The sequence below is a fragment of the Oenanthe melanoleuca genome, chromosome 2 (genome assembly GCF_029582105.1).
Source record: "Oenanthe melanoleuca isolate GR-GAL-2019-014 chromosome 2, OMel1.0, whole genome shotgun sequence".
Taxonomy (NCBI): domain Eukaryota; kingdom Metazoa; phylum Chordata; class Aves; order Passeriformes; family Muscicapidae; genus Oenanthe; species Oenanthe melanoleuca.
Window position 1 is genome coordinate 80,356,213 of NC_079335.1, and position 14,394 is coordinate 80,370,606.

General features: G+C 39.4%; 1 protein-coding gene across 4 annotated transcripts in view; it reads left to right on the forward strand.

Moving 5' to 3' along the window:
• ZCCHC2 (zinc finger CCHC-type containing 2) overlaps positions 1–14,394 on the forward strand; it is a 43,491-nt gene that overhangs the window by 4,410 nt on the left and 24,687 nt on the right. For all 4 annotated transcript variants that reach the window (XM_056484036.1, XM_056484038.1, XM_056484039.1 and 1 more), the window contains exons 2-3: positions 9,952–10,063; positions 13,364–13,440. In XM_056484036.1, coding sequence (XP_056340011.1) covers positions 9,952–10,063; positions 13,364–13,440 — 189 coding nt within the window. The remainder of the gene's footprint in view (positions 1–9,951; positions 10,064–13,363; positions 13,441–14,394) is intronic.

Below are 14,394 nucleotides of genomic sequence, written 5' to 3' on the forward strand. Positions count from 1 at the left end.
GCTCACTGCTGAATAAAAGAAGTGTTAATGTGCAGAGATCCTGTTGATACCACTATATTGGTTTAAGTAACAGAACACATAGCTTAGCTCTTGCATTGATTATTTTTCTTTAATAACTGCATCATTATCAAAGCAGTATGACTTTATTGTTTATCTTTTTCCAGCCCATTGGATGTTGGATCAAAATGCTGAAATGCTGAAGAAACTGAATATCAACGAACATAATAAATATGGCTTGCATTAGGCACTGGAACATTTCATCAGGCATACTTGACAGGAATAGAACCAAGGTTCTGTTGAAATAAGCAATCTCTTGGAGATAGTGGTTTGTTGAATAGTATTATAATTAGCTGGCTGGAGGATTCTTCAGAGAAAAAAGTCTCTACGTACAAACAAAGGGGAAGTTCCTATTTACAGAGTATTTTTCTTAGCTCACTTCTATTTATAAGATATTTTGTATGCAAATCAGAAGAGTGCTTTTATAGTTGATCTTCAGTCACTTGCAGCAGAATAACATAGTAGAATTTAATTTTAAAATCTACGAGCTCTGTCTGCAGTGCACTGTTTTTAGTGTCACAGAGTTAAGTACAGGGAAAAGTGTGTCTTCAGAGTCTGGTTTAAATAAGAGAAATAAAGAAAAAATGTCATTTTAGTCTTGGCAAAGGTCTTTTAAATGGTGGTGCATTTCAGGGAAATACCAATGTTTTACAAGTTTTGCATACTGAGATGAAAAGTATTCCATCTGCCTCAGAGAACCTAACAGCCTTGTCTCTGAATAGGAACTTCTCTGTCTCCAAACAGGAGTTAAGAATTTCCAGAAACATTACTGGAAGTCTTCTGGAAAGGAAGTCATAGCTAGATAAAAGGCATCTAAATGTGCATGCTGATGCTCCAGGAAATTGCGGAGTAAAAGTTTTCACTGCTTTGAGCTGTTTTAGCTGTTTAATTCTAAATATGAGGTGTTAGTACAAGTTTGTAGCCTTTCCCAGTCCCATTTTACCAGAGTTAATCAGCCTCTCCCTGTTATCCCTGACAGTTTGTTCTCCAGCATAGTCATGAGTACTGAGGGTGTTGAAAATATACCCCTGACTTCCTAATGCTTGTGCTTAGATTCCTGGTGGTCCAGTTTTCAGGGTTGCCTAATGCTGACTTATTTATAGGTAGCAGGATCTCACTGGGCTTGGAGTGCAGAGTGACTTTTGGCTTTTTCTAAAGAGCTGCAGAAAAGGATGCAGACAGCAGCAGTAAGATGGTTGTGTCTCTGAAACCTCTGAAGTCTGTAGGATTCTGCCTGCTTAAATCTGTCACCCTGTTTGCTTGCCATTATCAATCTCTGGCCATAGCTGTCCTAGAAAACACTACAGCTGATTCTTCATTACTGTAATTAAAACAAAATACCTACTTTTTCTTCAAGAGTTGGTGAATTGCTGTAGTATCCTCCAAGTCCAGAAGTTTATACTCCTGGAGACCAAAACTGGCTAGAAACTGCATTCCTTTGTGAGTTTCTTGCCTTTCCTCAGCCTCTTGTCTTTTTGGGAGAGTAAAGTAAAAATACTTTGAATAACTAAAGAAAATTTAGTGTCTTGGGAAGTGTCTTAGGAGCAAGATAACCAGAAGACAGATATTTTCTGTTATTTGGAGATACTGTACATAAAAGAATACTTTCAAACTATGCTGGAGTTCAACGATTGGACAAAGTGGCATATTGCCCTCTGATGGTAATTAAACATATTAATGAAGGCATCATTGTTCCTTCTCAGTACTGACTGTACTTCAGTGAACTACTCTTCAGGTGCAAGTGTTTTTTAAAATCTTCCATTCTCTCTAGACTCTTATGAGAATAATTCTTTGTATTAGAGTGAACTGCTACATTCATTTTTATTCACTCAGCTGGCAATAGCAGGAGTACTGAAGTTGCACCATTGTTGGATAACAACCAGCTGGGGATCCAGTAACACCTGAACCGGTGCTTGGACTGGCTATAGCTTCAAGTTCTCTACTTTGTCATGGGCTAGCTAGGTTGGACTGAAACTGTGATTTAGGCCCTGTTAGAAGCTCAGGTGGAGGTGAGACTTAGAACATGCTGTGTTTTAAGGTGCATTGTTCCCTCAGCACTGTAAATCATAGGTGTAGCTGCCATGTCGTGTACTTCAAGTGTAATTGCCACAGGCTGAATTTGTTCATGTGGTGTAAAACGGCTGGTATGCCCTTTGTCTCAAAATTTTATGATTTGATAATGCTATAAGTTAGTTGGTATGTGATTGCTGAAGCTGTCACATGGTGTCTTTTTCCTCCTGGAATCAGCTGATGTTTTGTAAGGTTTCTGTCTCCATCACAGTGTTTTGTTGTTGCCTCTTATGGGCGAGCTCTTAACATAGTTTCACTGAACAAATGTGCTTTGAAGTACTTTTAGGCACCTGTGCATACTCTCTATGCAGTCCAGCTTACTAGATATGAGTTATAGGGCAGTTGTACATAATCCGTTTGAACCATATATTCAGCCAGTCAGGTTTTTATTGCACATATTATGGGATTTTATGTCTGTTCACATAACCATGATGAGAATGAGGTCTGCTGTGACCTCTGGAGATCACCTTGCTTAAGCCAGGGCCACCTACAGCTCATTCCCTAGGACCATGTCCAGATGACTTTTGAGTGTCTTCGAGGTTATAGACTCCACAGCCTCTCTGGGCAACCTGTGCTCTGTCTCCCTGACAATGAAAAAGTGTTTCTAGATGTCCAGAGGGAATCGCCTGTGTTTCCGTTTCTGTTGTTTTTGTCACTGGTCACTGCTAAAAAGAGCCTGGCTCCATCCGCTTTACATTCTCTCTTCAGACGTGTGTACACACACGCACACATTTTTATACGTAGGGGTCTTTTTGTGCAAAGCTACTCTATAGTCTGTTAGGTCCCAGAGTGTGTGGTACATGTAGTTATTCCTGCCCAGGTATAGGATTTTGCACTTTCCCATGGTGAACTTGCTGAGATTCCTGTCAGCCCATTTCTCCAGCTGTGATTTTATGTGGAATAAGCATTATTGTTCTGGAGGCTGATTCTGCATGTTAAAAGATAGGTTAACATGGAAACATCTAAGTTGTTAGTTGGTTTGGCCAAAAGAGAGATAATTTGCTGTGTCTTTATGGTTCTAGATCTTGAGGCTGATCCTGCTCTAGTCTTGTAGAACAAAACCAGCTTCCCTGCATCTTAGAACAATTGGATGGTGCCTTTGCATAGTTCAAAGCTTGAAGATTGGAACATGGCGTAGCAGCAGTGTTTGTTGGGTGTTTGTCTGCAGTCTTTATTTTGCATTTGCCTAGCAGCTTGTCTGAGACAGTACTGCAGTTTTTTGGTTAGGGAACAATCTGTTGTATCAAGAGTGGTCAGCATTAAACAGGTTTTGAAGCATTGCTGCTCTATGTGATTGCATTTGTGAGTATTAAATGCGTATGCTGAATTACCATTTTAAAAGGGCAAGAATGTTCTGTCCCGGTATCCAAGCCACACCCCACAGTGGTGGGGTGCAGATACAGTTGCTCAGAGTGTTGAGTAAGGCTTATCTCTGCTGCTGTTGTCAGGAGAGGGCTCAGCAGCACACAACAGGTGGTTTGGCCCTGTCACTGTTGCTTCTGGAGAGGTGATGTTGAACCTTTATGCTACCACAGCTATGTAGCGATACATCTGTGTGTCACAGCTGTGTAGCAATGAGGGTAAGAGGTTACAAGGTTTGTTGTAAGCAAATCATGGCTTTGGTCTTGTAATTGGCACCACATGTGTTAATGATTATTCTGACATCACTCAATTTTCTTGAACGTGCAGATGCTGTAGTTGATAACTCACAATCATTAGTTAGACCTTGATTTTTTTCCAAAACAACTTATTTCATCTGGCTTTGTTTGTCAGTTCCCACTTGTAGATGAATGAATGAGCTGTGCCAGTTTACATCTGCACAGCCTGCAAGGCTGAGTAGTGCTGTCCCTCATAGCACATTACTGTAGTCTTGCAGAAAAATATTTCATATTTGGGCATGTAGAACTAATCAAGCTGTCCAGCTGCTGCAAGTGTGCTTCCCTTGTTAGTGCTCATCAGAGCTGATGAATGAATAGTTCTTTTATGAAAGTGCAATGCAAGCATCAGAAGACTTATGAGCATCAATTGCTTGCTTGTGATGATTAGTAGGCTATCCAATAACAGATTTCACTACATACTGCCAAGGCAATGCCAGCATAACATTGTTTGATCAATCATCTACATTGATAGAAGACAGAGTTTGCACATCTGTCACGTGTCAGTTGGCTGAGATCTGCTCAGCTCACGTGTCACTAGACAGAGCAACAACCTTCTCAGCAGGATGGCTCGCCACTTCAGGTATTTGGTGCTCATGTTACAGACAAGCACCCCTGGACCTTGGGACACAAACACTCCTGGACTTCTCTTCAGGAGGCTGATTGGTAGAGTATCATGGAATAGGCCCCAGATGGAAGAGGGGCCCCAGAAAACTGTTTGATACTACAGAATTGTCTCCTCCAAGCTTATTAGTGATGCATCCCAACAAGGAGGAAGTCAGGCAAAAATACTAGGGGGCCTATGTGGATAAGTAAGTTGTTTCTGGACAAACTCAAACATGAAAAGGAAGCCTACGAAGGGTGGGAGGCAGTGACAGATACCCTGTGAGAAATAGGGACAAGCTGTTTGAGCAGCCAGGTTAGGAAAGCTTAAGCCATGATGGAATTAAATCTAGCCAGGGATGTCAATGGCAACAACAAAATCTTCTGTAGGTGCATTGGTGGTAAATGGAAGACTCAAGAAACTGTGAGCCCTCTTCAAAAGCAATGGCGTATTTGGTCACTTGGGATATGGAGAAGTCCAAGGCACTCAATAACTTTTTTTGCCTCCGTCTTCACCAAGTGCTTCAGCTTACACCATTGAAGTCACAGCATCAAAGGCAGGATCTGGGAGAATGAGGAGCCACCAGCTGTAGGACATGCTTAAGACCATCTGAGGAATGTGAAGGTGCTCAAGACAATGGGACCTGATGAGATGCATCTGTGGGTCCTGGGGGAACTGACAGTTGATGTCTCAGCCTCTATCCATCATATTTCAGAAGTCATGGCAGTCTAGTGAAGTTATTGCTGACCGGAAAAGGGGAAACATTAGCCCCATTTTAAAAAAGAGAAATAAAGAAGTCACAGGGAACTACAAGTTGGTCAGTGTCACCTTTGCCTGGCAAGATCATGAAACAGATCTTCCTGGAAACCATGCTAAGGCACATGGAAAATAAGGAGGCATTTGGTGGCAAACATGGCTTTGCTAACAGTAGATCGTGCCTGAAAAATTTGGTGGCCTTTTACATTGGGGTAGTAGTGTTGATAGATAAGGGAGGAGTGACTGATATCATCTCCCTAGACTTGTGCAAAGCATTTGACACTGTCTCACGTGATGGCCTTATCTCTAAACTGGAGATACGTGAATTTGACTGATGGACCACTCAGTGGATAAGGACATTGGCTGGTTGTACTCAAGCAGTTGTTTTCAAGGGCTCCCTGGCCCAAGCAGAGGCCTGTGGCAACCAGAGTTCCTTGGGGTTGGTCCTGGGACCGTGCTGTTCAATGTCAGGGGGATCAAGGGCCCCCTCGGCAAGTTTGCCAATGACAGCAAGTTGTGTTTTGCAGTTGTCACACTGGAGGGAAGGATCCACAGGGACCTTGACAGGCTTGAGAGGAATTTCAGAGAACCTCATGAAGCTGAACTAGGCCAAGTACAAGATCCTGCTAGTGGTTTGGGGCGATCCCAAGCACAAATACAGGCTTGGCAGAGAATGGATTGAGAGCAGCTCTGAGGAGAAGCTCTTGAGAGTGTGGTTTGATGAGAATCTCAATGTGACCTGACAGTGTGTGCTTGTAGGCTAGAAATCTAACCACATCCTAGATATTAGGAAGAAATTCTCTACTGTGAGGGAAGTGAGGAACTGGAACAGGTTGCCTGGAGAAATTGTGGATGCCTCATCCCAGGAGGTGTTCAGGACCAGGCTGGATGGGGCTCTGAGCAATTGTGTCTAGTGAAAGGTGTCCCTGCCCATGGCAGAGGAATTGGAACTAGGGGAGCTTTAAGGATGCTTCCAACCCAAAACATTCTATGATTGTATGATACAGTCCTGGGAAACATCTCAAGTGATAAATACTTTCAACCATATGAGGACAGATCTGTTTCATACAAAACTGGTCTAGGTTGTAAGAGCAGATAATTTTAAAGCGCTCTCTTAGCTAGTTTCACTTTCAAGAAGAAATGTAATTAATCCTCCAGCCTGTCGTGAAGATCTGTGTGAATATCAAATAAATTATCTGGCAGCTGATTTGGGGCCACCCACATTTCCTGCTTCACTACATTTTAATCATTAGCAGCAGCACTGTGAGCTGCAGTGAAGTCTCACAGTGACAAAGGCTTATGCAAGAGTTAACCTTATTATTGCGTGTGTTGTGTGAATGTAGAATATGTTGTATTCATTGACAGAGAAGGATGAGCACAGCTAGTTCTTTACAGCATGACCTTCCTCAGCAGTGTACCAGGTTTTTAAGTACTTGTGTTCCTGGTGTGACTGGCACCAGGTAGCAACACATGATGCCACTCTTAATATTCTTTGGCCTTTCAGACTGCCTAGACTTTGCAGTCACTTACACCCTAGAGTTGTCTGCTTTGACAGTCACACCTGTATTTCAGATACTTGTGAGTTTGATGTAGAACTGTCACAGCAGGTAACACCAAAAGTGAAGAGTTGTAATGCAGCTTAAGACAGGATCTGGAGTTTTGCAGGCTATAAGGTAAAGCTGTGACTGCTCTGGATTTCCCACTGTCTACCTCCTGCGTTGCACTAGCTATTGTGAAAGCCAGCAGTCACAGAATACACACAGTGCTTATTACTGGTTAACTTTGGAGGTGAAGAATTACTCAAGTGAATAAATTATGAATTTATTATAGTTATAATTATTTTTAAATCGTTAATATAATTAATTAAATAAGGTTTGAAATGTAATATTTTGCAGTTTAAAGGGGGTCTTCAAATGCAGTTGTAGTTTGCCTGTTACAGACTGCTGCCATGGATAGAAAAATAACCATTCTAGAATAATTCACTGCAAAAGTACTTGAATGCTGTTACAAAGATGATGTATGTGCTGTGCAAAAAGCAATTTTCTAGTATTAAAAGGTGTAGCAGCAGTATTTAATGCTTTGGCATGAGCTGAACAGAATACTTTTTTTGAAGTAAATCCGATTTCTATACATCTCCTAAAAACTGCTCACAGTTTATTTGACTTTTTAACTAGCAACTATTTTTCAGAATAGACTGTAATTCGTTTTCCATTAATCAAAACAAATATTCTGAATCTTAATGCAAAAGGTCTGACTTCAAAATTGGTTGTTTTTAGATCAGGAGTTAACACTTAAACAAACCAAAGTACTTCCACTTTTTCTGTCCACAATTGTTACGGAAATGTCTGCTGAAACAGTATGAGTGGGTTTTTAAGACTTCTGGAAGTGGGTCTCTTCAGAGCATGCTTATGTGTTGGCTTGTTTGGGGTTTTTTTAGTAAACTAAATTTGAAAATGTGCTAAAGCTGTTAAAAATTACAGTCTCATTGACATACAGCTGTTTTCCTTTCTTATTCCATATCTGACATTGCACTCATAATTTATTAGATGTTCGCTGAGATTGTTTACTGGGTGACTGGGAACTGGTGTGAGTTTTATCTTGAAGAAACAAAGCAGTCTTTATATTTAAATCTGATGGCTCTGAAACCTGAAATTACCAGCACTCAGCTCAGAGCTCAAACCATACACGGGTTTGATGAAACAGCTGAAATGTCCTGCAGTGCAGTCTAAAGGCACTTGCTAACTGTGCTGCTATTGGTGTCATCACTGATCAAAGTTAGGTTACAGCATGTCGCTACTCGCGATGAACCGCATAGAATAACGACATGGACTCCTTTAGCTAGGTGGCTAAAGAAGCGATTTATTGAACGACACGGACCACTTTTATAGTGTGGTCCGCAAACTACAAACAGAACAGCAGTCTATTGGATAATTGAAGAAAACAAAACTTTCTCACAAACCGTGAGAACTGTTTATCAGTGAAGCCCAGGTGTTAATCTTGTTATTAATTCCTTTTTATTTTTCCCAAGTGTTATCATCCTGGGAAAGGCTCAGGCTGGAACTGAGAAACTGTCTCAGTCTGGGAAAGCTTCCCCTGCATGAGAAAAGTTCCAAGCCCTCGCAATTTGCAGCCTGAGACTTCAATGGCGTCCACACAGCATGCCCAGGGCAGGCTTGATGGCTGGACACTTCCTGGGTCTGCATGTGTTGGATATACTGTTAGGAGTTGCCACAGTTTGTACCCTTGCTGTAGATGAAGTAAAGATGCTTTAGTAAGATGAAGCCAGCTTTAGCTGATATATCTGTCACATCTGAAGAAGTTTGTTGAAGAATTGGCAGGGTATTCAGATGTCTTTTGCTGCCTCTCTGCTTCCTCATTCTGGTCTTTCTGTTGTGACAGTCTTGGGGTCCTCTTCAACAAATACAGTAACTAATCTTGGCTGATGATTTGTCTGATTGCATTGCACAAGTCCTTAAAAAAACCACATATTCTGGCACTTATTATTATGCTTCCTGCATTTAAAAATAGAGTGCTCTCTGGACATTTATATTTTTCCTTTACCCATCTTTTATGAAGGTCTTTTAGTGTTCTTCATCCTGAATGAAAAAAATCTAGCTTTCATGCTTACCAGTTTCTATATGTTTCTGATGCGTTCAGTTTTCCCAAACTTACTATTTAATCAACTTGTATTGTATTACTTGTTACAGATAAACAAAGGTGCTTTATTTAAAACAGATTAATCCAAAAACTTGCTAGTAACTTCCTATATTTCCTAGTTCTTTGTGGAGGTACCTTTCTAAGGCAATGTGTTGTTGCCTTGAACATAGAATTAAGCAGCAGCATTTAATGTCACTGGATGTTTAAAATATTTCTGAGTTTTATCTTAGTTGGCCAGTTTGTTTGTTTGCTTGCTTTTGTTTTAGCAAGACCTGGTCATTGAAGAATGTGTAAATTGATACATTAATGTTCCATCTTAATTTGGAAAAAATTATATAGGCTCTTGTTACCCTACGGAAACCACTTATGTTCTGTGCTCTTCTAATACTTTTTTCTTATCTATCACTGTTAACCTAGACTGTTCTTTCATCTCTTACTTATCTGTCCATGTTGTCTATCTCCTATGATTTCTTGTTGTGTCCCTTCTTGTGCCCTGCATTAAACCCATAATACATTTGGTATATAATTTGAAGTCTGCATGTCAATGTGGGGGGAGATAGGCTTTCGGTCTGCCCTTTTCTCTATGAAAGTGAGGGTGTTGGTGACAACTGCTTGTGTTCTGAATGCTTAGTTGGTAAGTGATGCATGGATTTAGTTGGTTAGAGATGCATGGACCACATGTCCTCATAGGCTGTCCAAGCAGTTACTCACGATTCCCTATATAGAAGAGGTGGCAGGCTGAAGGTACAGGGTATGAATATAATTGAGGATAATATATTTAGAATGTAGTGAGTAGATGACTTGACACGTTAGCACTTGAGAGAGTTCATACTAATAGTAAATTATCACTGAAGTTCTGCGCTTAGTGGTCTTGAATTGTCCAGCTTGGGAGACACTTCCCTACCCTACTCTGCTTTTAAAATAAGGTCAGTGAAACATTGGAGGTTATAGGTGACATTTGATAAACACATAAAGTAAGAACTGAAATGGCTATTGACCACCTTTTTGCCACTGTCAAGAGCTTTGGGCTTTTGTCCTGTGGAATAACAGATAAAGGGTTTGTGGGTTTTTTTGCAATACCTGCTGTTTAGAGCAAGCTTTGGTAACAGACCTTCTACTAAGACATTTCTTTTTTTGTCTTTCTCAATTTAGAACGACTTTTCCCACGGTGACTGCATGTCAAGTAATGAGACCAGTTTGCTAGAACGAGCCACAGCACCTCGTGATGGACTCCCGATGGCTTCCCATAGACCTCAGCGAGAAGGTATGTTGTCTGAGCTTCCTTTGGAGGAAGGTTTTAAGGGTTTCCTTGGACATTAAACCCTGCTTGGAGTCGTAGATGACTTGTGTCTTTCTTGCTGTTCATCTGAACAAGAAGCTAGAGTGATTGTAAGTAAAATAGCTTCTCTGCAGCCTACTTGGTCTTTCTTTATTATAACAAGTTGTCATTTGTGTTAGCTGCTAACTACTAGTGAATCCATGCATGAAAATTAGCTGCAAATGGGCTTCCCACTGAGAAAAGGGGTAGGATTTGGAAGAAAACAAGAACATTTAATGCAATTGTATTAACAGTATTCAGATTTTATAAGCAAAACTAAATGCAAAAATATTGAGAAGCAGTCGATAGATTTTGCTGCTTGATTAAGTTGTATTTGATAAAATTAAAAAAAAAACAAAGAAAAAACACATATTAGCAGATTATATAGAGATGGCCGTTTGGAGAAGTGAAAGGCTTCATAGAAGTCAGTGTTTTGCCTCTGTTGGGGAGAATAAGAACAAGGCTTCTGAGCATAAACAAAACTCTGATATGCAATTGCCAGCACAATTTCTTCTCTTTGAAGAAGTGAGCATTATTGAAAGCAGATTTATTCTCAGCCTTTATTCTTCAAGAGGATTAGCAAGTCACTTGTCTACTCAAAATTAGTCAACAGATAGTCTGCAGATAGCAAAGAGCCAACAATGTGGAAAAACGGTGGCTATTCATTTTGTCCTCATAAATGTCCTTTGTCTCTAGTATGGAGATTTAACTGCACTTTGAAGGCAGGCAATTTGAGAGTTTTTCATTCCTTGAAAAAAAACAAACCACAGATTATGGCAGATTCAGACAACAAACCTGTTTCAAATCCTTTTATGCAGTTCAAAGTGTTCGTATTCATGAATTAGAAACCTAAAAGGGAGAATCTCTTTAGTAACACTCTCAAATTAAGTAACAGAAACATAGAAAAGTTGAATAATTTAACCTAGCAAAAAGCTTAAATATTTTTTCGCATTTTATTATCACAGTGAGAAACCACAGTGAATGATCAGAATAACCTTGCGATATTTGCTGCACAGTTATGTGGTACAGACTCCTTGCTCCAGAAATCTCCTTACTGGGTTAGAAATACCACTGATAGTAAAACTTGGATTTTGTTATTAGCTGTGATGTATATGAATTTTTAAAATCTTGACTTAGTATGTAAGCAGTGTCATGTATACATGCTTTGCTTAATAATCCTGGATGCATGTGCTGTGTCCAGAATAGATGTAGAGATGTAACACACCTCATTGGCTTGTGCATTCAAACTTTTCTTCCAGTCTAGCTATTTAGAATATTTAAAATGTCATAGTGGAGACAGAATTATAAAGGAGTCTGTTGAAATTGTAGAACTAAAGCTGTGCAGCAAGAACAGTGTAATTACCTGTTGTATCATGTATTACGATGAAGCATGCATTAGAAAGAAGTAAAGGAAATTGAAGATACTCCATTGTGAAATAATTTTTTTGCACCTGAAGACAAATTTTTAGCATTGAGAACACTCAATAGTTTAAAATAAGCACAATCTCATTAGGGAAAAAAAAAACTTGTCTGTGAATGTTAATGGTCTTAGTTTCCTCATTGTGTATGCTAAATATATGCATGTAGTGGAATGCAATTTAAACCACTATTCTCAGTTCCAGTCATGGGAATCAACTTTTAAATTAACTAATGAATATAAATTCCAGCATCGATTTGAATGTTAGCCATTAAGAAATTTTACTGCACCAAAACTTTTGTTGTGCCATGGTCCTTCCTCTAACAGCGCTTTAATCTATACCAGACAGGTAAAAATTAAAGTCACTAAACATTTGTCTTTTCATAAAATATTGATATTGTCTGGCATCCTTATATCATCTCAGATTTCTTTCCTTTGTAGTTATAAATCTTCATTAACTGGTAAAGATGGAGTGCTTGTCTAACTTCCTAACTCCTAGCTAGAGGATTACAACCAGTGTACACCAGCACTCTCTGTATTTGTCTCTTTACTAAGAATATTGGAAGCTGTAGCGCTATCACCAGGCTTATTTACTGGCTTATTCCTTAATGGAAATTGCCAGTACTTAAATTCTCTTAGAAATGGCGTGTTTGATGGGGATGAGACTTGAATTGTAATGTAACAAAATTAATTTAGAAACATTTACTTTATATTAGATGGTAATTAGCTAATATCCTTTAATAAGTTTTGTAACATACAATTGCAGGAGAAATAATTTAATTTTTTAGGAAAAAATTACTGTTACGAGTAGTTCCCAATATATCCCATGTAAATGTGCAGTTAAAAATTGAAAGGAAAACATTAACTGTTAACACCACCCACCGCCTCCCAAATAAAGAAACAGTTTCTAAAGCATTGAAAGATAGCATTGATGGTGTAGGGTGGGTTGAGCTTCTTTTAAACTATTTTTTTTTAACATGCAAAGATGTGTTCTGGTTTGCTCTGGAATAAAATTCTATTGAATTCTTAGGCTATCATAGCAGCAAAAGTGAAAATCCCATCTTGGCTACATAAGGGTTTTTATAATGGAGTATTACCTGAACAATGCTGTGTGCCCTCAAGAAAATCTCCAGTTCCTGAAAGCCATATGGTGCTGCTCTTTGCCAGGTCACAGCCAGAACCCTCCTATTGCTGCATACAGTAGGCTGTGGAGAGGAAATGTTAAAGTAGCAAGTACTTACAGTACCTTTCTTCCTTCTCAGTTCAGTTCAATGACACTCTTTACAGTACAATTATAGTAGCTTTCTGCTGCTTCTGTTTGTTTTCTGTTTGCTGACACTCATTTCTGTCTCCTTCAGGCCTTCCCTAATTATTTTTTTCACCTAAGTACCCTTCAGAAATGTGGTTTTTTTTGCCTTAGTTCGCCCTCACTTACTTTGACGTTTCCGATGCATTGGTGCAGAAGGCACTGTCTGGTTGTTATCAACACTTGTTACTTCTTGTAGTAAAGATACAATTTGACTTACTTTTATTGTCTTTTCACTTATAGTGGTTATATTGTTGTAGTTATGTGATATTTGGTCTAAATAAGCTCTCGGGTAATGCACAGATTATCATGATGTGCACTGAGGAGGTTGCCATTTGGCCAGAGAAGTACTTGGAGGTAGCAAGGTTCTGTTCCTGGCAGTTTGTTGCAATAAAACAGCTCCTAAGGAGCTCCTGCGTGCATCAGGATTTAGCCTACAGGCATGCTCAGAGAGCCTGGGAAAGTAGGGAATGGTTTGCAAACTGTCAGTTTTGGAGTACACAATAAGGTGTTTTTCTTTCAGCTGTACACATTGAGAAGATAACCCTGAAAGACGTATCAAGAAAAAGGGCTGACAAACATTTGGAGTACACATTCAAAGTAAGCAAATAACCTCCAGAATGTTAAAGTTATTGTCTATGTACTGCAGATATGTACAGCTTGTTTCAAAAACCTGCACAGGAGGCAATTTTGAGATTCCTTGGATTATCCTGTAATTCTTTTGAATTATATGTGCAAATCAGGTGTTTCATGTAATTGTGGGGATAAAGTGTGAGGGCATAAGGTGGGAAGGTGTAGAACATCGGCCATAGCTGGGTGTGTGACATCATTTCAGGAAAATTGGCTTTTGCTAATTCATAAGAATTCTAAAACTGGTCAGTTGTTTGCTCAAGTGGCACAGGAGCACAGTTGCGTCAACAGCTGTAGATTGCTTGGAGTCATATGATTGTCTTAGATTCTCAGTGTTTACCTTGTGAGAGTGAATCCTGTGCTTTTTGAGAAAACTGGAGGTGGTTCCTTTGTTTTGGATTTTGTTTCTTAAGGCAAAACCAAACAAGCTGGAAAATGGCCACAAACTAGAAGGCTTACCTAGTCTTCATCTATTGTAGTAGCTAAGGGCAGAATGTATTAAATAATAGTTGCTAAGGCTGATGGTGATGTTCTAATTGAATCAAAGTAGTAGTTTTCTTAGCAAGGGCTGACTAACACTATGAGTCATTGTGCCAATAGATATGAATCTGGTAGTGTACCAATTTGAAGATAAAGTTAAATGTTCCCCTTTTTCACCCAAAAAAGAGTGGTTTGCATCAAGCCTTCTAACTGGTCATTTGACATGGATTATAGGTGATCTTGGAAGAAGCAAACTTAAAAAAAGCCATTTTGAGCTTACAAGTTGATGTGTTGATCCCAGAGTTTGGTATTGTATTCTATGATATTGTATTCTCTAAATGGATGCACTCCTCTTTTTTTGAGGACAGTAATGTGTGGAATGTAGCCTTCAAAGTCTTTAAGATTAACCTGGCCAAATATTTCAACTACATCATAGATTTTTTT